Genomic DNA, 26,468 nt, shown 5'->3' with positions numbered 1-26,468 from the left:
TCCAAAGGAAACATCATATGCACATTTCATTGTTAAGGAAAATTTAAAATTAATTATATAAATTTTAAATTTGAAAATTAAAATTAATACATATATAAACTATATGACATTGAAGTAATTTCATTGAAGTTCAAATGCAGATGCTAGGCTGGATCGTGAGTATAATGCTATAATAATTTGTTTTTTTCTTTTTTTTCTTTTAGTGCTCAAGGAGCATGTATTTCTCACATATTGCCAGAATTTCTGCTTGAACCAGAAGATTATAAGAAGTGGATTGAAATTACAGTGAGGAAATTTAGTTTCTAGAAAAAAATCTGCACTGTTACTGAATTTACTGCTTTTTAGTCTTTGTTAGATTTTATTTTAGAATCTTTGATTTTTATTTATGAAATAGCCTAAGGATTAGGCCACTCTGGACAGCATGTATTTGTATTTGTCTAAAAATCTCTGTGGAGTTCCCATGTAGAAATGATTACATGGCTTTCTTAAATATACAGGTAATTGCTTCTTTTATTAAGGGATTTAGAAATGAAGAATGGTCTGTACTTATTTAAATTTTTTCTTAAAGTACATCTTTAGACTATATATCTTTCAAAGAAAATACTAGTTTATTTTCCTTGCCACTTGCCATGTTCCTTCTTTAGTTTTAGGGGGGTATAGGGAGAAATTAAGCAAGATATTCTTTTTTTTTTTTTTTCTTCAAATTATACGGTTCACTTTATGGAAACCTACTGAGAAGAGGAATTATCTTGAGAAGCCTGTAGGCTTTGAGGCAACTCTCCTTTAGTTGTGGCAGTGTTACTGTAGTCAGCACATGACGTTATTAGAAGAGCCAGGGGCCTGTTCTTTAGCATTCTGCTGAGTTCCTGTGACTTCATCCAAAGGGTGTGGGTTTTTGGGGGATTCAGAATTCAGAATAATTTTGCATCTCATTCTGCCACTTCTGCCACAGAGTGAGCTAGTAGGTACATTGAATGAATAAATCTGCAACCTTAAATAGGGGCTGTGAGTTCCAGACAGTTTCTGTTACTGGCACATTGGGAATTAGAGATCTGGATGAATGGGAAAAAGGATGTGGAAAGGTTTTATAAAAAGAAGAAAATTATATGCTAAATAAGTAGTTAAAACTTTGGACTTACATTTGCCTTGCATTGTAATTAATGTTGTAATATTTTATTTCTTATAGTCTTCTACTAATACCTCACCCAAGTTTTCCAATATACCTAAGGAAAAGCATTCTATTGTTATAGATATGACAAAGTTTGAAGCCTGGAGTAAACGCGCATGGACAGATGTGTTCCTTCAGACATACAAGGTAACTTTTCTACCCTTGTTCACTGCTGGGTTTTTTATTTTTTGGTTGATTTATATGAATAGTGTATTAGTTAAGGTACAGGTAATGCTGCTGTAAAAGATTAAAAAACATAGTAAGATAGAATTATAATTTTTTTTCTCATGGAATGGTGAAGTGGTTTAGAAATAGTGGGTGTCTCTTCCATCCTCAGTACTGGACTTTCATTTCTGGATCAATTTCTCAGAATAAGGATGAACAGATTAAAGAGTAGAAAACAAGTAAATACCTTTTAAGGATATCATCTATAAAATGCATCATTTCTGTTTGACATTTCATTGGGCAGAATTTAGTCATGTGACTGCACCTCGCTTCAAGGGAAGCTGAGAAATGTAGTCTCTAAAATTGGTAGATATGGGCGTATTCTGATACCTAAAGGAAGGATTAAAGAATAGATGTTGGTGAAAATTATGGTCTCTACCTCTAATACTTAGCAGGCTCTTGCTATAAAGTTTTTCTGGAGAGAGATTTACTAGGAATCATACACCTGTAGGCGAGACCAGGTGTTGATGAGATTCTCCAATTTGCTTCATGTTAAGTTGTGGGAAAATGTGGGATTAAAAATATGCTTCTATTCTGAATTCAGTGTAAAAGGAAATAGAAAAAAAAATGTAAACACTGTGAAAGTAAGACTACTGAATTACATAAGTTTATTGTGATCTCGGTGAATTCGGCATCCTTCTTTCCAATGTTGAGATGTAAGAGTTCTGCAGAGATGATTACTCTCATGCATTTTTCCAATAGGAGTGAGATTAGAAATAATATTTTCATAGCACTGATGTTTTCTGTATATACCATTTCCATTATTTTAAGTTGCTGGCTCAAATGATGCCTCTAGTGATGCTTTCCATGTCTTGGATACACTGCACATATACCTATAGGATTTGAATATCTTGGCTTTTAAATGTGGTATAAATCACTAAGCATTAAGAGTTTGTTTCTAAGGATTTGCTGGAGAAAAATTGTGTCCAGTTTTTGAAAGGATAGATAAGCTGAATATGATTATGTAGTTTCTATAGAACTGAATTCTTGAATGTGTGCTGAACTCCGCCCTATATGCTGCTTTCTAAGACTGGGGACCGTGGTCTAAGCTGTGTCTCACCAAAGTGGGGGGCAGAGCTCTTACTTTAAATACAGGTGCAATCAGGACATCACGCTCTCAGAGGGACTGCCATTTCTAACCTGCACAAAGACACTATATAGTTTATTCAGGTCCTGGGAATGGAAGCTGAAGAAGCTTTTCCCTGAGATGAACGCTATTGAGGAGTAGAATACTATTCCCTTTAATATTATTTTCCAAGTTTAGCTTTTTACTGTCTGCTTTTGAGTGTGATATGCTCATCAATCACCTTAGCATTTGATTAGTATTTGAAAGTAGATTTTAAAGAAAAATATCTCTATTATTTGTAGTTACATACTGGGTCTGACTGTCCGTAACAATCAAAATGGGCACCCATTCTGTTAACTTATGATTATGAGTGGAAACAGAGAGTAAGAGACGAAATTTACTGAATATATAATGTGATACAGAGCTGAATATATTCATCATCTTGGTAAATGTATATACCTTGATAGAGATTTAACAATATCATTTATCTCACTGATATGAAGCTATAGTTTTTCTCATTACTACCACTAACAAATGTTTTAAATACTGTGTTGAGTCCTAATTTTTGAATTATGAGAATTGGTGGTCTGTGTGGTTTCTTAATGCAAATTTAGTGGTTTATAGAGGATAAAATTGGGATGAACACAGCTATAAAGTGAAAAGAAAAGACAGCATATGTTAGAAACCCAGTATCAAATAAACCTATTATTTAAATAGGACAGGAAAAGAATCCTGGGAATGAGGCTGAAATAGGCAGAAGGACAGCAGTAGCACTTCATAATATCATGAACAAGTAGGAAAGAGAGCCTTTGAAGGAGAATGTGGTTAACAGTATCAGATGAAATTGAGAGGTTGCTTAAGATAGTGATTAAAAATTCTTTTGTTATTGGACAACAAAGATGCCAAAAGACTTTCAGGGTGTGGTGGTAGTGATGAGTTGGGGAAGGTCATTAGGTGTTTGATGAACAAAAGCAATGAAAGAAAGTGGAGACAATGAGGATAGAAAACTCTTTTAAGGATTGTAACTGGTAGAGGGAAGAGATAGAAGAATCAAGGCGAATCCAATTTTGGGAGAAGTCTCTAAAAGCTGAATATAGTGAGCGTGTTTTCATTTAGCTGAAAAGGAATTGGTCGGAAGGAGAAGTTAAAGATCCAAAAGCTGAAAAAGACAACTGATGCAGGACAGTAACAGAGAAGATGTGAAAGGCTGGTATAAGAAAGGAGCACCCATCCATTGTGGCTGTAGAGAAGGAACAAAAGTGAATGCAAATGCAAGAACTTTTAGACATGTGGTAGGACACTGACATGTTCTCATTAAGATGTCATCCTTTTGCCCTTTGACATGGAGACGAGGGATTTTTCTGAGAAAAACTGGATATAGGCTAAGAGGGAAGGAGGTTTGATAAAGATGATTAAGGAGTCAGGAGCCATCTTGGATAATGGGAGCAAGAAGACAAGGGAAACAGGGATTTCTGGGCCTGCAGACTTCATCATTCACTCAGAAACAGGTGGCTTTCAGGTTTCCTGGAACCCCTGGCAGTGATCCCCGGGATGATATAGGCACTGCTGTAGAGCTGAGATCAGATTGATGCCATGTCTTCCATCACCAGAAAGCTCCTCTGCAGCCTCAGTCTCTTCTTGGCACTTTCTCTCTACCTCCTGTCTTAACTGAAACTTGCATCTTCTCCTCAAAATCTCTTCCTTTGTTGTCCTCTTTAATAGGGGCTGTTGATGAACAAACTTGAATGCTTTTTAAAAAAATTTTCTTTCTCTCTGCCTTTTTTTTAAAAAAAATTAGTTTCTTTTTTGTAATTCTTACCTTATGGAATTAAATTATATTTTCTTTACAACACATATGTGATCTTGATAATATTTAGACTTAAATAACGGTAATAAGTTTTGTTATGGTGATAAACATTTATGGTGTGTTTGAGTAGCGTTTATTATATCCTTCCACTTAAACAATCTGCGCAGTGGAAATGTAAACTTCTAAAAGTTAAATCTGATCTGACCCTTGCTGATTTCTACTGAAAATAATTGTGCCCCCAAATACATTTGTGAATACAGATTTACTGCAATAGTTTGTACACAGGTTAGAACATTCTATGAAATTGTAACAGATTAGTAACATTAAAATTTGAGCTCGTCATGTTCTACATCTTATTTTTTTTATGAGGCAGTACTTCACATTTCATTTCTATTCTATTTGTTCATTATGAGCCCAATCATTATTTTAAAAATATTGTTTTCTTTAAATGTGGTCTAAAGCTATAAGAACCATTTCCTGGTGGAATAACAGCTTGAATTTTAGACATGCAGAAACACTCACAAATACAGGTGCAATAAGGCCTTGTTCCTTGGAAACTCTGGAAAAGAAGTTAAATTTGGTAGTATTATTTTTTTCATTCTACTTTTTATAATTTACCTTTTTTAAGATTTTGCAATTCAACCATTTAGGATTAAATATCTTTCTAGAATATACTTTAACTAGAGATTGCATTGTTGCATTTGCCACGTCCCTATCTCTAAGCACAGGAACTGGCTTTGTATTATGCACTCAATGTGTAGTAAGGGAGTAGACATAGACCTTCTTTCCTGTTAAATAGAATCTGGTTTGTGTTTGAAGCATTTGTGTCACCTCAATATCCAGGATAGTTGTGACCACAGGATCATATACAAGCTTATTTCTCCTCTAAAGGGTGCTCAGATGCTTGGATTATTTTTTAGCTTTTAATAGTTTCTTTATTCACGTGTCATATGACTATATCCTCTCACTTTTTATTACTGTTATCAGTGCATCTGCTTATGGTAGTTCCTTTTCCTATTACTTATAATTTTTTGTGGCTTAAGAAACCAGATATCCAAGGTTATTACTTTTTTTCTGTAAAGTAGAAGCAAATAGGAAATGACTTAAAGTGTACAAAAAGGTTTTTATAAATTAAGTGGAAGAAAGTTAATTTATAGACTTTGAGATGTCACAGATTGTAGCTCAGAATATTTATATATGTATTATGTGCTTGCTGGCTTGCCTGCATGAGCTTTTCAGAGGTAGCTGAGATTTGGATAGGTGAGTTATTACTGTATGTGCTCTGATTTCCATCTTTATTGCAGTACAATAAGAATCCGTAGTAAGTATGATTTTTAAAAATCTGCTTTACAGCCATATTTAAGGATGCTCAAGTCCTTTAAATCCTTCAAGAAAATTTCCCTTCATTGATCACAAAGATTGTGGGAAAACTCAACTCGTTGCAAACTGATCACTAAAGCCTAATTTATTCCAGTCCATAGGCAAAAATATGTTGGAAATGTTATCTTTTGCATAATCAGTCACGTAGGGCCTACTCTGCTTCACCATCAGCATGGCCTTGGGTTTGGTTTGACAATCAAAAATGGAAAATATACTAGACTTCACATAGCAACATGTTAACTTAGTGTTAAGGAAGTATACAAGTTAAGTAAAACAGGATGCATAGTAACAGCAAAGTGGAGGGCTTTTCACTCAAATCATCACTTCTGGTGTCCCACGCACTCCACACTCAAATCAGAAATGTACACAAAGATGGAGCCCTAGTGGACATGGACCATTTCAATTTAGGGAAACATTCAGTCTGAGATCCTTTATGTTTTCTTGTCACGTGGCACACTCAGGGTGATGAATTTAGGGATGGATAAAATTTCCCTTCTTCCCTTCTAGGTTCTTTAGCTGGTCTGATAATTAAATTGACATAAGACAAACAGGAGAAACAAGTTATATGCATACAGAAGGCCCATGAAAATATGAGACAGTCAGGCAGTTGAGGCTTATATGCCATCCTGAACTAAGAAGCAGGGGGTAGGGGTCTGGGGCTTCAAAGGGGAGGAAGACAATTCACAGGAAGATGGGAAGAATAAATGTTTGGTAAACAAATGTTTTCCCTGCCATGTAGATAAGTCTTTCTGATGGAGAAAGTTATTTCTGGTGATAGCTCTCTTCCTGGTACAGGCCCCCTATAGAAATTCTTTTAGCCAGTTAAGGGAGAGGTAAAAAGCTTTTCCTGAGTCTGCTGGGTCTCAGTTGATTTCAGTTGAAACAATCCACATGCCAAATTGGCAAATCTTGGGGTGGCTATACTCTCTTCCCTGTCATGACTAATCATTGATTAACTAACACAAAGTCTTGAAAATGATGTCTGGGTGCTTGATCCAATACACAGTCTCCATTGGCTTCTCAATTAACTCGGATCTGGCATACTCCTGTAAGTTCCTTGGGTTAATGGAGTAAAGAGACTCCAACCAAGTGTCAGGGATCCCTAAATCTAAAAGAATGATCATAAACCAGCTATTAATTCTTTCCTTCTGATCAATATAGGCCTATTCAAGATGATTCTTCAGAACAAATCAATCTGAATAATCTAAGAAAATGCAGAGATTTTTATGGACAATGAAAAGATGAAAATTGTCATCTCTTTTCTATGTAGATCGGCAAAATTAAAATAACACATAATTTTAAAAACCTGTTATTGAAAAACAATAGAGCAAATATAATAGTGAAAGTCATATGGAACTAGAAGTGCACATGACAGTGGTTGAATAGCACTCAATATATATAATGAGATACTGTGATGTGATTTGTAGTAAAAAATATAGATTTGGTCTTTATTCCCAATTTTGGTACAGAGCTCCTAAAATCCTGAGAATTTCTTAAGTGAGGAGAGTGATAAAGGTATCTTTTGTTATGTTAATGAAGTGGCTTTTGGAAAGCCCCTAGATTACCTAAGGATGGGGGCTGCTCACCAGAGGAACCGGCCATGTGATTAGAGGATTAGAACTTTCATACCCAACTCCTGACCTCCTAGGAGGGAAGAGGGACTGGAGGTTGAATCATTTGCCAATGGCCAATGATTTAATCAATCGTGACTATGTAATGAAGCCTCCATAAACACCCAAAAAAGGATAGGGTTTGAAGAGCTTCTGGGTTGGTGAACACGTAGAGATGTGGGGAGAGTGGTGAGCCCAGAGAGGGCATGGAAACTCCTCTCCCTTTCCTGCATATCTTGCCCTAAGCATCTCTTCCATCTGGCTGTTGCTGAATCACTATCCTTTTATAATAAACTCATAATCTACTAAGTAATATGTTTCTCTGAATTCTGTGAGGCTCTCTAGCAAATTAATTGAACTCGAGGGGGTCATGGGAACCTCTGATTTATAGGTAGTTTCTCAGAAGTATAGCAACCTGGACTTTCAGTTGGCATCTGAATTGAGTTGCCAAAGAGGGGATCACTGGAACCTCCAGTGGGTAGCCGGAAGGTCAGAAGCATAGGTAACAGCCTGGGCTTGCAGTTGGTATTTGAAGTGAGGGAGGAGTAGTCTTGTAGGACTGAGTCCTTAATCTGTAGAATCTGATGCTGTCTCCTGGTAGATAGTGTCAGGATTAAGTTAAATTTTAAGATGTCCTGCTGGTGCCTGAGAATTGCTTGTTTCTGTGAGGAAACTCCGTCCCCTCCACACTGAAACTGGGTGCAGACCCAAAAGATATACTATATGCAGTTTTGTCATTGTTGTTTTGAGTCTTAAAATACTTTGTGTGGATTGAATGTTAAGCAAAAAATAGTAACACTTCTTGCACATAGTGGATTTGGGATGCTTGTGATGGAGTCTTGTATTTTGTATGCTTTGTTCTTCATTTCATATGTCTAGGAGTTTATTTTTAGAGTATTTGAGAAAATTAGCATTTTGTGGCAGAGTGAAAACTGGCAAGTCTTTCACTACGGATGGTTTGAGAAGCACTACTGTAGAACTAAGTACTCAGGGTGGCTCTTCTTGTGGTAAAGGTCACACCCATCCTCTGTGTGGGTCCATCATTAAATCCAAATTTGTAGTCAGGGGTCACTTGTAGATCTTGTCTCATTTGCAGAGTAGAGGTAAGAGATGATGGATGAATCCTGAGCCAGTTCAGGTTATTAGTCTCAAACATTTATCTCAGCTGTACTCAGGTGATTCATCATTTGGTAATCCCTGAGAAAGGGGAAAAGGTTCTTTTCAAAGGCTTTTAATTGTATTGTTACAGAATGTGTCATTTCAAGCCTAGGAACCCTAGGTCACATAACTACCGGAAAGTTTTGTTACACTTCTATCCAAAATGCTTAAATGATGCAAATCACATTTATGAATGACTATTCTTACTAGACATATGCCAGATAATTATCCAGAATTCAGACATGGATTTTTTGATGAAATTTTAAAATAGTTCTCAGAGTGGCAGAGTTAAGAACAGTTTTGGCAGCACTCTTATAGGTATTTTAATAAATTTTAAACTGTAGCCATTTGAGACACTACATAGCTTAGATATGTTAAACGTAAAGAAATGAGCACTTTTTTCCAAAGTTACAATTAACATGTACTTGACTATGAAAGTATCAATACTTGTCTTATACTACATTCTCCTAAAAGCAGATTTGGAGACAAGGTTTGAGTTCAAGTAGTTTATTTCAGAGGTAAACCCAAGAAGCATGGGTATTAGAGTAGGGAGTCAAATCAGAGAATATAAGGAAGCTCATAACAGATGTGGTTTCAAACAAGTTCCACGGTGGACGACTGAGGCTCAGTTCCACTGGGGATCTGTAGGAGCACTGAATAATAAATCTCAGAGTCTCCCCAACTGAGTGATGAGGAAGCTGGAGTATTTATCTACCAGTTCCCTGACCATCTTTGGTAGGGGCCTGCTTCTAGGGTCATTAATCTTCTGGCACTCCTGGCTGAGTGTGCTCCCACATGCCAGACAAAAAGCCCTCCAGAAGAAATTTGTAGGTCTTTACCTACAAAGTAAGTAGGTGAGTAGCTTTCCAAATGGGAGGTGAATGCTAGAGAGGTATGGTCAGGCTACCAACGTTATCTCTAAAGCACATCACTCAGTTTGTGGTCTTCACACCCACGCCTGTCTATCACAGGTTTGGAATGAACCAAGGAGCTGAGTTTGTACTGTAATGTAAACCAAATGCTCTGACTCCTTCATTGAGAAAATCTTGCTGTATGTATGTAGGCTCTGGATGGGATGAACAGCTTGTGATCTACCATCTCACTAGTAGAGCAGCACTTTTGAGTAGCTCATTGCTATATTACACTACTGATCAGATGCTGGTTTCTTTACTTAATTTTAATATTGCTTAATTATTTTTAAACAGATACATAGCTTCACGATCAAACGTGGTATATGTGTAGTGAATGGTGATATGATGTAAAGATACCAAATTTTATGATATAGGATACAAATATGCCAAATTACAAAATTGTGTACACTTTTGTCATCTTAAAAACAGACCTCTTAAATAAATATCCTTACCACAATTAGTTGTGACTTGAGAACTTATTACTTTGATTTTCGAAATAACACTTTTGTAAGTTACATAAGCTGGCAAAGAAATGAGAAGGGCATTTCAAATCCTTGTGTTTTTAATGAAATGGCATTTGAAAAAAAAAAAGTGTTCTCAAATCAGTTAATTTTTAAATTAGGTAATACAATATTATGATTTATAAGAAATATATTTGGTCTGACGCAATGTATATTTCTCATACATATTTGGTCTTCATCCACAGTTCCTGGCTCACAACTCCCAAAACCCTTGGGATTTCCTGAGTGATAAGAGCAGTGGGACCATCTTTTGTTACAATATTTAGTGTCTTGTCCTCAGTTCCTGAAATCCCTTCAGAGCCATAAATTTGAACTGGGTGTCTTGTTATTCATGAGAAGCCCCTTTTCACCACAGCTAGGTTTACATTAATGAGGTGACTTTTGGAGAGCACCTAAGGATGGGAGCTGGTTGCCAGGGAAACCAACCAAGAGTAGAGCATTGGGAACTTTCACTCCCATGTCCTGATTTCCAGGGAGAGAATAGGGACTGGAGGTTGAATCAATCACCAGTGTCCAATTATTTAATTAATCATGCCTGTGTAATGCAACCCCCTCATAAAACCCCAAAGGAGGGGGTTCAGAAACCTTCCAACCAGAATGCTTCCGCAAGCCACCGTGCTGGGCCCCACACTCCACAAGGAGAGACGCTCCTTTACTCAGGACCTCACCCTATGTATCTCTTCATCTGGCTGTTAATTCCTATCTTTTAATATCCTTTGTAATAAGCCAGTAATCTAATGAATAAAAGGGTTTCCTGAGTTCTGTGAGCGGCTCTAGCAAATTAATTGAACCCAAGGAAGGGGTCATTGGAACCTCCAACAGATAGCCCATTGGTCAGAAGCACAGGTAGCAACCTGGGCTTGTGTTTGACATCTGAAGTAGAGGACAGTCTTGTGGGACTGAGCTGTGGACTCTGACGTGACCTCTGCGTAGATAGCATCAGAATTGAGTTGAATTGTAGGACATCCAGCTGGTGCCAGAGAATTACTTGGTGGTGTGTATTTACTCTTTGCTTGGTAGTATTTATTCTTTAAATACTAATTTTTATTTTGCCATTCAGGTCTAGTGAAAGTTATCTCTTTTACCCAAATTTTAGGTTCTGGTACTATCCCGAGTTGTACCACATAGCATCAATAATCTGCCCCCTGTACATGTGCAGAATTCACCAAAAGTCAATCCTTGTTTTGCATCCAGCAACATATATTCTAATCCTGAAAGGATTCTGCTTAGTTGGATGAACACAAATTATGAGAACACCCGACATGTTATTTGGAAAAACTGTCCCAAAGGTGAGTATTTTTTTTTCTTTAAATAAATGATCACAAGTTGTAGTCTGACAATATAGAAGGAGCCATAGAACCAAACAATCCATGGATTCTAGACCTGACTATAGCATTTATTCTGTTCTACAAATAGGATGTCCTATACCATTTTCATGATCAGTTTCCTTACATGTGTCAGGGAGGGGGAAATTTCCCCCTCTCCCTGTCTTGAATACTTGTGGCTGGACTAATAATAAAATTAGCACAAGACAGATTAACAGGAGAAAAAGAAACAAATTGTAATTCATGCATATGGAGATCCCGTGAAAATTGGACCTAAGAAGTGGCCAAAGCAGGCAGCTTTTAGACTTTTTAGACAAAGAAATTTGTGATGAATTGACAGGACAAAGAAACTTAGGCTTTGGGTGCTTGATTAGTGAAGAATCTAAGCAGAGTTTGGTCTTGGGGTAGTCAATTAAAAAAGTAATAAGTTTTGTTTATACAGGCTTCTCTGCCCAAATCCCCTATCTCTGGTGATAAGGGTGTCCTTCTGCCTCCGGATGCAGGGAGAGCACCTTTTACATGATAGATTCATCTCCTGCTTTCAGGGAGACAAAGAGGAGGGTCAAAGTGTCCCTCTTGCATTGGCCGTTTCTTAAGTAAGTTAAATTCAAAATAATCAATATGCCATTGAGGCACATTTTGGGGCAGACTGCCCTGGGCCCCAATACATGTAAAATGGAAATAATAAGAGATGCTTCTTTATTTTGAAGGTTAAGTGATAAAAATTATGTAGAGATGATCTAGAAATGAAAGGTCACCTTAATAACACTGCTGGCATTTTCTGCTCTATGAAGTATTACATTTAGGTGACACAGCTAAAACCTTATATGTAATTAGTTGAGCTCAAGTGAAAATTGACTAGAAAATGTCTTCCATGTGATGGTCATGTTGGTGATCACTAAGTGGGAATTTTGAGGGGATAGGTCATATTAGGTCCATATACCAAGACCAAGACAAGCGAGTGATCACAGATAGACCTGCTCCAGTGTTCAGGTGGGCATTCCCTTGTTCTGCCCTTGAGGAATGCGGCTTTATAAGTTCTACCCCAAGAGCCTTATGTTCTTTGAAATAGTTTCAATGGGCTAGTATACCTGTGCATTTTTTTCTTCATCATAAGCATTGCTTGTATTGAGAAGAGGACGTGTGCACGTTGGTTATTTCTTTGGCTTTCATTCAGCTTCCCTCTTCCAAGTACATACAAACGTGTCATGTTCAGAATGGGTTGTGTTTTATTTTTTATATGGAACCTTCAGAATTTAATCTAAACTTTAGAAGGAAGGGGAAGATTAAAAGTGTGATTTAAAATGAGACTTTGAATTACAGTTGCTCCTAACTTAAAGACATTACTTTAGCAAACATAGTGACATCAAGATTGAAAGAGATGTATTGATATATTGGTATTAGAGAACAGTAAACATGGAATATTTTATTAGCTTCTAATTGACACAGTGATAATATCAAGCAATTTGCCTTGAAACTGCAATTTAATAAGTTTCACATCTTATAACCATGTATTTGGCCCATTCAAAAATGTAAAGAACAAGGTGTAAATAAATAGTTTGATTACTGAGGAATAACACTTTAACTAGAGTGTTATACAATATAAACATATATTAGAAGTGAATATGTTCTTTTGTTGTAAAATTATTATGGTTCTGTTTTTGCCAACAGAATGGTGTACATAAGTTGTTTTCAAGGAGTTTGCTGCATTTTTTAGAATAATGCATTATGGGCACTAGTCTATTTCTTGCTTTTTAAATCACTGAGTCTCATGCCTTTGCAAAGCCATTACACTTCCTATTCCCTCTGCTTGGACCTTTATTTTCTTGGATATCTTCACGATTCCTTTTCCCACTTCATTCAAGACCCTGCTCAAATAGCATATTACCCAGTACCTTCTCTAAAGAAGCTTTCCCAGTACCCTCTCTAAATTAGAACATCCTTCGGTCCTTCTCTTTATTTTTCTCAATAGTGTCGATCCCCGGTAATATTTATACCCTGACTCCTCCTGTAGAATGTGAGCTTCTTAACAGGAACAGTCTCTTCTGTTTTGTTGTTTGCTGCTGTAGTCTCAGAAAAGTGCCTGGAAAATAACAGATATCAAATATTGTTTGAGTAAATAAATAAATGAATGAAAAAATCAATGAATAAAGGGACACACTCATGTTTTATATATTTCTCTATTCTATTCCAGAGAATTGAGTGTGTATTAGCTTACTAGTTTGTACCTTCTAGTACCAATGCAGGGATCAAGTTGAATGGTTGAGTTAGGAGGTACTTTCTGCGTTCAGTATGTACCTGAGTACAGGTCTGCATGGTTTATAACTATGGAGGTCGTGAGGAGAAGCTCTGTGAAGGACTTCACTTAGGACTGAGAAAAAGTTATACTCAGTGTCCCAGATTTTTACTTTTCAACATTGACCCTTACTCCTCTCATCGCCACTCCATTGGTAAAGTCTCACCATGGTTACAGCTTGGTGCAGTGTTGTTGTGGAGGGTGGATGGATAGGGCTGCACTTCTTACCTTTTGATTAAGAAACTCTGAGGGTGGGGCCTAGCAATCTGTGTTTTAATAAACTTCTGATATGCTCTAAAGTATGAAGCAATTAGGCCATAGTATCACAAAAAGCAATTAGTGCTTTTAAATTGTTCACAGAATGGTATTTACTTACCAGTTATATTTGAAAAAGAAGTCCCTTCTTTAAAAAACAATTCCTTTGAAGCAATAATGACTGAGAAATTCCCCAAATTAATGTCAGACATCACACCACAGATCCAGAAAGCTCAGAGAACACCAAACCTCTATAGCTAGGCACATTATATTCCAACTGCAGAAAATCCCAGATAAAGAAAAAACTCTTCAAAGAAGCCAAAGGGAAAAGAACACCTTACCTGTAGATGAACAAAGATAAGAATTACATCCAACTTCTTCTCAGAAATTATGCCTTCAGGAAAAGAGTAGAGTGAAATATTTAAATTATTGAGAGAAAACTAACCTAGAATTCTGTACTCTGAAATTATCCTTTAATAGTGAAGGAGAAACCTTGCAGAGAATAGATAGTGGGCCTTGCTTACACACTTTTTGGGTAAACTGATCAGTTGGCAGCTTGTAGAGTCAATCTTAAGCACAATGTGTCCTTGATCAATCTGATGGGGAAACAAATAATTTTTTAGTTGTTTGTGGATTTCTTAGAAACTCTTGAGAGTTTAACATTGGAACCAACATGACGTGTTGTTTGCATAAAATCTGCTGAGGTCTTTCTGTCAGCACCTCCACCTTACTTAGGACAGGTCTGATACAGTTTTGTCATTAGAAAAAAATTTTTTAATTTTATTTAGTTTATTTAAACAAAGCAAAACAAAAAACCATGCAGCCATTTCTTTTACCTCTGCACCGCCTACCTCTTATAATCACCACTCTATTTTCTGTGTCCATGAGCTTGGTTTTTCTTGTTGTTTTAGATTCTGTATATAAGGGAGATTATGTGGTATTTGTCTTTCTCTGTCTGAATTATTTTACTTAGCATAATGTCCTCAAGTTCCATCTATGTTGTGACAAATGGAAAGATTTCACTTTTTTCATGGGTAAATAATATTCCTCTGTGTGTGTGTGTGTGTGTGTGTGTGTGTGTGTGTGTGTGTGCGTGCGTGTGTGTGTGTGTATGTATATATACCACAGTTTCTTTAGTATCCATTTATCCATTAATGGACATCTAGGTTGTTTCCATGTTTTGGATATTATAAGTAATGCAACAATGAACATGGGGATTTGTATATCTTTTCAAATTAGTGTTTGCATTTTCTTCAGATAAATACCCAGAAATGGACTTGCTGGATCATATGGTAGTTCTCTTTTTAATTTTTTGAGGAACCTCCATAGTGTTTTACATAGTGGTTGCACCAATGTACATTCCCACCAACAGTGCAGAGTGATTCCCTTTTCTCCACATCCTCGCCAACACTTGTTATTTCCTGTCTTTTTGAGGATAGCCATTGTAACAGGTGTGAGACCATATCTCATTGTGATTTTGATTTGCATTTCCCTGATGATTAGAGATATTGAGCATCTTTTCATGTACTTGTTGGCCATCTTTATGCCTTCTTTGGAAAAATGTCTATTTAGATCTGCCCATTTTTCAGTGAGATTGTTCTGAGGATTTTTTGCCATTGAGTTGTATGAGCTTTTTTAATATATTTTGGATATAAGCCCCTTATCAGATATGTGATTTGCAATTATTTTCTCCCATTCAGTGGGTTGCCTTTTCATTTTGTTGATGATTTCCTTTGCTGCGCTCTCTCATTAGAATTTCTTTGCAATGAAGGAACTGGGAAGGATGTAACAAATAGGGAGTCTTCCTCTTGCCACAGGAAGGCATATTGGAGAGTAGTGAGTAGTGAAGTTGGGATCAGTTGGCCTGGAGTCCCAGCCATCTGATATGATTTGAACATCAGAACAGTGTCTTAGGACTTCATTCTTTTAGCCTTGGAGAGGCATGGGAGATGGCTGAGCTGGTGACTGCTATGATAAAATAGGCATTTTGTCTGGAAGCAGCAAGTCCATGGATTGAAATGCACTGCAATCATATGCTTTTTGACCAGCACACTTGAATTTAGCACTGAGGGCAGACTGAGATGTTTTAACCCTGGACTTGCCATGAATTTGCCCAAGAGTACATGGTACCAGGCAGTCAATCGGAGTTTGGGAAAGTTCATTCTCTAATTACAGATGGTTTCTGGGAGCCACTGTTAAAAAAAAGAAAGAAGAAGAAAAAGGAAAAAGAAAAGATAGCCATCTTGTGTTTGAAAATCCATAACAGCTGAGGATATGTTCTAAGTGTTGTGAAAGTCAGAAAGCGCTTTTCATGTGTTAAGTGGACACCTGTCTCATGTATATAGGGGAACTTATTAGTGCTTGCCAGGAGATATATTTGCTTTCGTACACTCATCCTTCTGCCTTCCGTTCCCAGTAACGCATTGTATTGTATGTGCTTAAGCCCTTTTATTATTAAAACTTTAATGTTATTTCACTGATGAACCGTATTTCATACCTTAGTGACAGTATCTTCTTCAGTAGATCATGCCTATGATCAAGTATCCCCTATGTCATTCCTTTGGACCCGTTGATTCAATTGCTACATTTTATTGCTAATGGAAATTTTATCATCCTGAAATCACCTGGTGATTTTGAGAGCAGCAACAGACCATTTTGTAACATACAGTTTAACTTCTGACAGGACTAAGTACTTTCATTTTACTGTACTTTCAACAGAATCCCCAATTTGGAGCATTTTGAATTGTCTGTTCAAAGGAGCTTTGTTCTACAAAATAATGCCTTTTTATTCTATTTTATTTATTCTAATTGCCTTTTTAATTTTCTTTGGTGGAGCAGAGTTATAAGTATGTTTGGCAACATTTATCTTTTATTTTATGTACCATATAAAGGTGCCCCGATTTTATTTATTACATAATATTTTGTTAAAGTAAACAATATTCAGTACATGTTTGGGAGATTGTATTGGTCTTTTAGTAATGCTGTGTATTCTTAAAACAAATATAGTGGTGAGGTCTTAAATTTATATGCACTGGTTGTTTCAAATGTGTCTAATTTTCAACTTCATTAAACCAGAAAACAGTCATTATTTACAAGGAACTTTACATTTTTCCCAGAAGTTCCAAATTAGCCCTTTAATGTTAAGCATTAAGTATTTATCATTGATGTTGCAAGATGGAAATGCACACAGACAATAAAAATGGTATCATATGACATTTTAATATTACATCTAGAATGTTTTATTTGGGGAATGTGACTGTCAGTCAGTATATAGAAGTCATGATTAGTGTGAGGCTCAGCACTAAATTCAGAGAAATGCCAAGCAGGAAAACAAACGTAAGAAGAGAAAGTTAAACCGCTTCCAATGGATTAGCAGTGTGGTTCAATAAATCAGGGCAAACCAAGGCAATAACCATGTGTCCAGGAAAATAGAGGGTGTTAAAATTGCCCAACAGCTAGACCACATTCTCCCTCTCTTTCATATTCATACCTACTCAGTGTCATTGCCTTTTAGCCAGAGACAACTAGTTGATCAAATTCCTTTTAATGCTCATTGCAACCAAGCAAGACAACTGATTATGGAGAATCACAGGGTGTCTCACAGTAAAGGATATATGAAAGACATTATAGGATTTGTGCATTGGCTAGGTAAACTGGGTTCAAGGTATAGGGGAGCAGAATTTGCCACCCCCAAAAATGTGTCTCTTTGGAATATTATTTTAAGCTGGTTGCTTTCTAAGAAATAGCAGACATGGGAAAAACTAAAAAACAAGTAGTTATCCTTTTGTGAGAAACATTTACATTTGTAAAGGAAATCTCCATTTGTAAGATTGTCTCCCTTTCTGTACTAGGAGGAGGAGGGTGACAAAATCTCTCCAAACCTATCAATGGAAAAGACTTAAATCTGCATTAAAACCTTACCCTTGTTTGCTGTGCTTTTCTTGGTTACCTCCCATAGTTGACTCTCCCCACCCTCAACATCCTCTTGTCTTTCGCTGAGGATGCTATTTAAGGTGAGGGCTTCAGCCATTTTGGTGAGCTTTTCTTGGTCTCTCCCATGTATATATGTAATTTAACTTTTGTTTGATTTTATCCTGTTAATCTGTGTCATGTCAATTTAATTCTTAGATGAGCCAGAAGAACCTAGAAAGATAGAGGGAAATATCTACCTCCCCAGCAAAGGAAACAGGGATTTGCTTTGACTGTATGTTATCAGGGACAGTGGTAATCCTATGATTAACAGTAAATCTAGTGGAAGAAGACTACAGTGAGGGTAATTCTTTAATTGGTAAAGAAGCAGTGGTCACTCATATTAGCCAGGAGAGGGAGATGTTTGGTGTTTTGTGGTTTACACGATGAGCTTGTTTTTGTTCTGGGCTTAGAGAAGATTATAAAATGCTCTTGTTTTGTCTCACTTCATCACAATGGCAGAGTGACCTTGTATGACACTGGTGTTCTGTGAGACTGTTTATGTCCCATAAGAGAGTAACATGATCCAGCCGTGAGTATCAGCTTAGCTCCTGCCAGTACCAAAGCCCAGCTGATACTGGGCAAGCTCTCACATTTCAGTGGCTGTTTTTCTCTTTTTCACCAAAATCACCAAATAGAAAATATTAAGGATTATGTTTGAAATATGACTTCATTTGAAATGAACCATTAGGGCCTATAAGAAATGATAAATTATTACATTAATTGCTAGTAAGATTTTGTGAATTATAATAAGAATTATATGTTTGGTCTTTCTTCTGGTTTCTAGCACAGAGCTTCTAAAACTCTTGGAATTTCCTAAGTGGAGAGACAGACGAGGGTATCTTTTGCTATGTTAATGAGGTGACTTTTGTAATGCGCTCTAGATCACCTAAGAATGGTGCTGGTTGCTTGGGGAACCAACCTTGTGATTGGAGGGTTCGAACCTTCAGTCCCACCCCCTGTTCTCTGGGTAGTGGAGAGGGCCTGGAGGTTGAATTAATCACCAGTGGCTAAGAATTTAATTAATCATGCCTATATAATGAAGCCTCCATAAAAACTCAGAAGGACAGGGTTCAGAGAGCTTCTGGGTTGGTGAATACATATGTTGAGATGTGGAGAAAGTAGTGCACTTGGAAAGGGCATGCAAACTCTACCTCCCTTCCCACATACCTTGCCCTGTGCATCTCTTCCATCTGGATGTTCACTTGTATTCTTTATCATATCATTTTATAATAAACTGATAAGCATAAGTAAATGTTTCCCTGAGAGCTGTGATTGCTCTAGCTAATAAATTGAATCTGAAGGGGGAGGAGATCATGGAAAACTCTGATTTATAGCTAGTTGGTCAGAAGTACAGGTAACAACCTGGATATATGACTGGCATCTGAAGTGTGAGGGGAGTCCTTGGAATCTTCAGTCTGTTGTTCAGAAGAACCGATGTTAACCTGGGATTGCGATTGGCCTGTGAATTAGAGAGCAGTCCTGTGGGTCTGAGCATTTTACCTGTGGAATACGATTCTATCTCTGGGTTGATGGTGTCAGAATTTAGTTAAATTATAGGACACCCAGCTGGTGTCCTGAGCATTGCTCACTGGTGTGGGAACCTTTCTCCTCAACATACACATACATTCATGTTGGAATTGGTCTCAGAACCATTTTACATTTGTAAATAGATGAGAGCATATGTTTTTAAGAGCAGTGGTTAACAACCATATTCCCCTAACATTTACTTCATTTAAATAATCAATATTAAAATATATCTGCTAATAGTTTACAGCGTAACTCTTTCTCCATTGTGGCAGTAGAAATTGTAATCCTGTAACTGAGTACTGATTTGTCTGACTCAGTGTTGAGTATTGAGGGAGGTCTTAAATGTCAAGAACCATGAAATTGGCTTCAAGTCCTTTAAAAATATAAAAGGGTTGATAAATCACAGCACAGAGAGGGAACTTTTTCTTTTGGACAGAGAGTAGTTGTTTGTCTTGAATTTGTTGATTTCTGTGAGTGTTCTTTATTATATATATTTTATAATTTCTGTATTCTTTAGCTGAGTGATACACATATGTATTGTTTCCATTTTGTGGCTATTATGAGTAAAGCCTCTACAAACATGTTTTTTAATAAAATTTATTTATTTATTGGCTGTGTTGGGTCTTTGTTGCTGGGCACGGGCTTTCTCTAGTTGTGGTAAGCGAGGGCTACTCTTCCTTGCTGTGCGCGGGCTTCCCAGTGTGGTGTCTTCTCCTGTTGCCAAGCATGGGCTCTAGGTGCGCGGGCTTTAGTAGTTGTGGCACACGGGCTCAGTAGCTGTGGTTCTTGAGCTCTAGAGCACAGGCTCAGCAGTTGTGGCGCATGGGCTTAGTTGCTCCATGGCATGTGGGATCCTCCCGGACCAGGGCTTGAACCCGTGTTCCCCGCACTGGCAGGCAGATTCCCAACCACTTCACCACCAGGGAAGTCCCTCTACGAACATTTATATATTAGTATTTTATAGTAAATTGCCTCCATTTCTCAGAGATAAATATCTAGAATTGGAGTTTCTGAATCATACGGTAAGTGTATTTTTCATAATTTATTGAGATATTCCAATATCATAAAATTCATCCATTTACAGTATATGATTTAATAGCTTTCAGTATGTTGATAGATTTATGCAACCATCATCACAATCTAATTTTGGAACATTTTCATCGTCCCCCAGTGGATTCTGCATGTTTTTATTAGCAGTCACTTCTCACTGCTCCAGCACCAGGAAAACACTAGTCCATCTCGTGTCACTATGGATTTACCTATTCTGGATATTTCATGTAAATGGAATCATATAATAAATATATTTGAGGCAGATTTTTTTCACTTATTCCAGGTTCAGACATTTACAAATAATATTCCATTGTATGCCTATACCACATTTTGTTTATCCATTTATCCTTTGATAAGTAGTTGGATTGTCTCTACTTTTTGGCTATTATAAATAATGCTTCCATGAACATTCATATAAAGATTTTTGTGGACATATATTTTCATTTTACTTGAGTAGGACATAGGAGTGGAGTCTCTGGATCATATGATAACCAAATGTTTAACAGTTTAACTGAATGTTTAACAGATAATAGTTTTCTAAAGTGCTAATACAATTTTACCTTCCCCCCATCAATGTGTGAAGTTTCCAGTTTGTACACACCCTCACTAAGTCTTGTGACTGTCTTTTTGACTATAGGCATTAGGTGTGTGTGAAGTAGTATTTTATTTGCACGTGAATTGCATTCCTTAGTGACTAATAGTATTGTGAATTCAGTATTTTCAATTTGTAGTATTTTTCTTTAACTTTTTTTTATTATACTTTAATATGTGATAATATAAGATCCTCTTACTCCTGTCCGCAACTATGTTCTTATAAAATTATATGGTTTATTCACTTGCTAGATGTCCAGGGTTGGCATTGTAATAATAAAATTTGGAAAGAATAATACAGAGAAAAAGTTAAAGAAAATATATGACAAAAAATAAATATTCAATGATTAATATTAAATGTATTAAAAAAGAATCAGGAATATTCATAATTGTATTCATAATAGGGAACTCAGAACAATGAAAGTATATAATAGAATTTAATATGGATGTGCCATTTCAAAATCCATAATAAATATATTAGTTTATTCAGTAAATAGTGCTAGATCAGTTGGCTGACATTTTGTAATTAAGGTAAAGTTAACTCTGTACCATACACTATATGCCATAAATGAAATGTATGAAAAAGTATTAAGTATAAAAACAAAGGCTATAAAATAACTTGAATAAAAAATAAGTTAATCTTTATCTGAGTTTAGTATGATAATTCATTTTTTAAAACTCTAACAAGAACAGAAGCAACTAAAAATATTATTTGCTTAGCACAAATTTATTAAGCATCGATTTATATGCCCAGCACTGTTCTGGAGATTAAAGATGCAGCAGAGAACAAAAAAGCCCAAATCCCTTCTAACATGTAAATTATATTATAGTAGAAAGAAGTCAGCTGCCTGGGCCTTGGAAATAAATCTAGTTTCTAGGGTGACAGGTGAGAATTCCTTTGTCACTCCCAACATCTTCACAAGTTGATTAATTAAAACCCTATTATCTTGGTGATTAGAGCCCTTAGTTGATCACTGAACTGAAAGAATAGTTTGAGGTAGAATTATACACAGTATCTATATACACACACACACACACACATGTCTGTATATATGTGTGTATATATATATACATATATAATATATATACACAAATGATTTAGCATTTTTAAAAGAGAACAAATACACAAGTAGATATACATCAATTCACCGTTTTACCAATATTTCCACCCCAGTGATTTCCGATACAATCATCATGGGTTCCTAGCCCCATGATCACGACAAATTGTCAGTTACCTTTTCTGATGGTCCAAGAAGTATCAGTGCTTGTGACATCACTGTAATAGGAAGTTAAAGAATAAGGCAGACAGCCAACCATCCTTTTCCATAATGCTCAGAGTTATTGTATAGATAATTCATTTTGAGAAAGTTCTTATCTTTTTTTCTGTATTTCATAATTTTGGCTGTAACATTATAGTGACCTTCAGACAGTCCCAGACATTAGGCATCTGATATGAATTCTTCTAATACTTAGCTTTTTTCAAAATGCTTTAAAAAGATTCACAAATATTATTCATCTCTTTGAAGGGAGGGAGACTCAAGACATAAAATAGCGAGTAAGAGATTTTCAGCTCGTGGCAGGAAAGCATGTTTAGAATAGGACAAAATGAAAAATTGATTCAACTATCATTTTCTCTTCAACGTACTGGACCAATTGGACATTTGATAAAACCATGATTAATAATAATAATAGCCAACATTTCAGGTATGCCAATTAAAGGTCAAAGAATTTTACATATATTTATTTAATCTTCACGACAAGCAACTTGGTCATATAATTATTACTATTATTTAATTAGAAAAAAACCAAAGCAGAGAGGTTAACATATTTTCCTAGGAGAGGGTATGGCTGGGATTTGAATCTAAATGGTTTGATTCCAAGGCTCATGTTAAGTAGCATTGTGTAATGCTGTTTCTTCAAATTATTAATTCTTCAGTAACTTAGATCTGTGCAGTTCTTGCTAATTCTTTTCAGCTATTCAGAGAGATATCTCATTTTCTTTTTCATCCACAGCAGTGGATTTTCAAATCTGGATGCTCATTGGAATCACCTAGGGAATTAAAAAAAAATCCTGATGCCCCCACCCCAGGCCAATTGAGATGGAATTTTTGGGGGTGTTGCTTGTACATGTGTAGGTTTTCAAAACTCTTTAGGTGGTACTATTGAACAGTGAAGGTTAAAAACTCTAATGTGTTCAAATATGAAAACAGGGAATAAGATTAAATAGTGCAGAAGTATCATATAAAATAAATACTGTCCACCACAAGAAATAATATCTCCCAATATATATCTCAACTTTAAAAGAAGAAAGTTATGAATAACATTGAGTTCTGAGATTTTCTTGGTTTTGTTTTGTTGCTACCTGTTTTGATTTTACATAGCATTGATAGTCATTGCTCTGACAAGTGAGGTGATTATTACTCTCATTTCCTCTCACCTTCCTGCCTTAGTATCATCATTTTGTTAGATTTATTATACCTACATTGTCAATGCTTATAACATACATATCCATTCTGTCAGTGTTCAAGTGTGTGTCATTTTACCTGGGTTCTCCATTTTTAATTATTTTTGACTCAGCTGTTGGATTTCATAAATATTGTGTTTTTCTAATTATTTCAGGGGCTCTAGTCTCTGAGTTCTCTTTGTAAACATCTTCATTTTATTTACATGTGAATGGCATCGACTGAGAGTCAAACTTGGGAATCACTCTTTATTTTTCTCCGAAGTCTATGGATAGTACTCCATTGTGTTATGCCTGCAAAATAGCTTTGAAAAACTGAGATCAACCTGATAATTCCTTCCCTATAAGTGAATTGCTTTCTTTGGCTTTAGACTTTTTATAGTCTCAAAGTGGGTGAGGTGTTCCAGAGTGTGAAACCTGTTCTAAAGTATTTCCTTTGTAAATTTGGCATATGACATATTTTTTGTACTCCTTTTGAAGTGTAAAATATTGGTTGAAACTGAGCCACGAAGAGTCTTTTTCTAACCTGCTATTAGCATAGATAATCTTGTATTATACCTGACGTTTTTCATATTTAATCTTAGAGCATATTCTACATTTCATCATTAACTGTGATATTTATTATAGGATTATTTTTCAGATTATGTTCACTGTGTTCTGGAATTTATATCCTCTCCTTACTTTCGTAGGAATTTTTATAATGAATAGTATAGAATTATTTAGATGGATAGATATATATGTAGCTATGTATTTTAATATGGTAAGTTAAATTGATTTTTAAATGTAAACTAAACTTGCAATCCTGGCACAAATTCAATTTTGCCATGATAGCTAATCTTTTTTTAATACCTTTCTAGAATTAGTTTACTCATATTTTAATTTTTTGCTTCAATTTACATGAGTGATAATTTGTGAATTTTTTCTATACATTTTAGGTTTTTTATTATAATTTTATGTAAATTTCAATGGTTACTTGAAGAGGAGTCCCTCTTTTGTAAGAGTTTCTATAATAGAGAAATTGGTTGTTTCTTAAATTTTGTAGAATTTACTGGTAAAACCATCTGAGCCTATTATTTTTAAAAGGGATAATTAAATAACTAAATCAGTTCTTTAATTGTAATAAAGTTATTCTTATGTTCTTTTTTTCTAGTGAGTGAGATTTTGTAACTCATTTTATGAAATTAATGAATATCATCTAAATTTTTGAAATATGTTAGCATAATAATATAAATCATTTGTGTCTGTTCTCTTATATGTAATTGCTATAATTTTTCTTTCTTACATTCGAGATTGTTTTCTTGCACCTTCTTGTACTGCATTGACCACAAACTTTTTCGCCAACCCAATATTTCTAATCAATCTTCTCCATAGTAATTATCACCTTGGTACAGAAGAGCCTTCACTTTCTTTATAGTTTAATGATGCACTTATATGGAGTTTCTACCAAGTATTATATACATTATCTCCATCTCATGTGGCTGATCTAATAATTATTATATGCAGCTGATCTTATAATGATTTAGAGTTCACATATACTACTAAATCAACTGCGTTTAGAAGCAAGATGACTTCTACATTAAAGCGTATATTACATGGCGTTTCCAAAGTGTTTTAAAAAATTTTTAAATGTTCTATGTTATCTGTTATGAATATAGGCACAAAAATCCTCAAAAAAACTAGCAAACAGAATCCAGCAACATTTTAAAAGAATTAAACAAAGTTACTGGATGAGCTATATCCCGGGAATGAAAGATTGGTTTAGCATATAAATACCAATCAATGTGATATACCATATTAATAGAATAAAAAGAAAAAAAATGAATATTTCACAGGACACAGCAATAGCAAAATCACATATCTAACAAGAGACTTTAACAAGAATATATTAAAAAAACGCTTAAAACTCAACAATAAAAAGGCAAATAACAATTAAAAAATGGGCAAAGGACTTGAAGAGACATTTCTAAAAATTAGAAGATAAGTGGCCAATGAACACATGAAAATTAATTAGTCATTAGGGAAATGCAAAGCAAAACCACAGTGAGATAGCACTTGTCACCAACTACTATGACAAACTATTTTTTAAAAAAGGAAAGAAAGATGTATTATAACAAGTATTGGTAAGGATTTATAGAAATTAGATCCTCATACATTGCTAGATAGATTGTAAAATAGTGCAATCACTTTGGAAAACAGTTTAGCAATTTTTTCAAAATATTAAAAATAGATTAACATGTTCTAGCATTTCACTCATACTCAAGATAATTGAAAACATGGTCACACAAAACTCCTATGTAAATGCCTATAACAGTATTGTTTATAATAGTCAAAAAATAGAAACAACCCAAATGCCCATAAACTCATGAATGGATAAACAAAATGTATATTCATAAAGTGGAATATTATTCAGCCATAAAAAGGAATGAAGCACTGATACATGCTACAGCCTTTAACCTTGAAAACGTCATGCTAAGTGAAAGAAGCCAGAACAGAAGAGGGCACATATTTTATGATTCCATTTCTATGGCATGTCCAGAATAGACAAATCATAGTGAGAGAAAGTAGATTAGTTTTTTCCAGGGGATGAAGGAAGAAGGAAATGGGAAGTGACTGACAGCTAATAGGTTTGGGATTTTTTTATGTGTTCATAAAAATGTTCTAAAATTATATAGTGGTGATGATCACACAACTCTGTAAAAATAATAAGCAACAATGGACTGGACAGTTGAATTGGGTGAAATTTATGGTATGTGAATTATATATTAATAAATCTATTATAAAAATGTTCTATTATAATACCTAAAATATTTATATAATAATTATAATATTCATAAAAATAAGTGAATGCACTTATTCCTTTAGTACATAAAATGATTCACTTTTATGTATAATAGCCATATCTAATTCATAATAATATTTAGGGCCAGCATTTTTATTAATATTTTAATATTTCTGAATATTTGGAGTGATATAATCAAAAAACAGATAAAAATATAACTTCCAAAGCAAAGTTAAAAAAAAATCTGTGAAACATCACTTGACATTTCTAGTTCCTGACAAATGGGGACCAGAGTAGACTGCTGGTTCTCTAAGAAACAACCCTAGACCAACACTTCTCAGACAGTAATGTGAATATAAATCGCTT

General features: G+C 35.4%; 1 protein-coding gene across 1 annotated transcript in view; it reads left to right on the top strand.

Annotated features, from left to right (window-relative positions):
• CFAP47 (cilia and flagella associated protein 47) overlaps positions 1 to 26,468 on the top strand; it is a 474,307-nt gene that overhangs the window by 190,075 nt on the left and 257,764 nt on the right. The window contains exons 32-34 of the mRNA XM_057717674.1: positions 204 to 285; positions 1,187 to 1,315; positions 10,943 to 11,135. Coding sequence (XP_057573657.1) covers positions 204 to 285; positions 1,187 to 1,315; positions 10,943 to 11,135 — 404 coding nt within the window. The remainder of the gene's footprint in view (positions 1 to 203; positions 286 to 1,186; positions 1,316 to 10,942; positions 11,136 to 26,468) is intronic.

The sequence above is a fragment of the Hippopotamus amphibius genome, chromosome X (assembly GCF_030028045.1).
Source record: "Hippopotamus amphibius kiboko isolate mHipAmp2 chromosome X, mHipAmp2.hap2, whole genome shotgun sequence".
Lineage (NCBI taxonomy): Eukaryota > Metazoa > Chordata > Mammalia > Artiodactyla > Hippopotamidae > Hippopotamus > Hippopotamus amphibius.
This window is presented reverse-complemented; position numbering and strand designations above follow the sequence as displayed.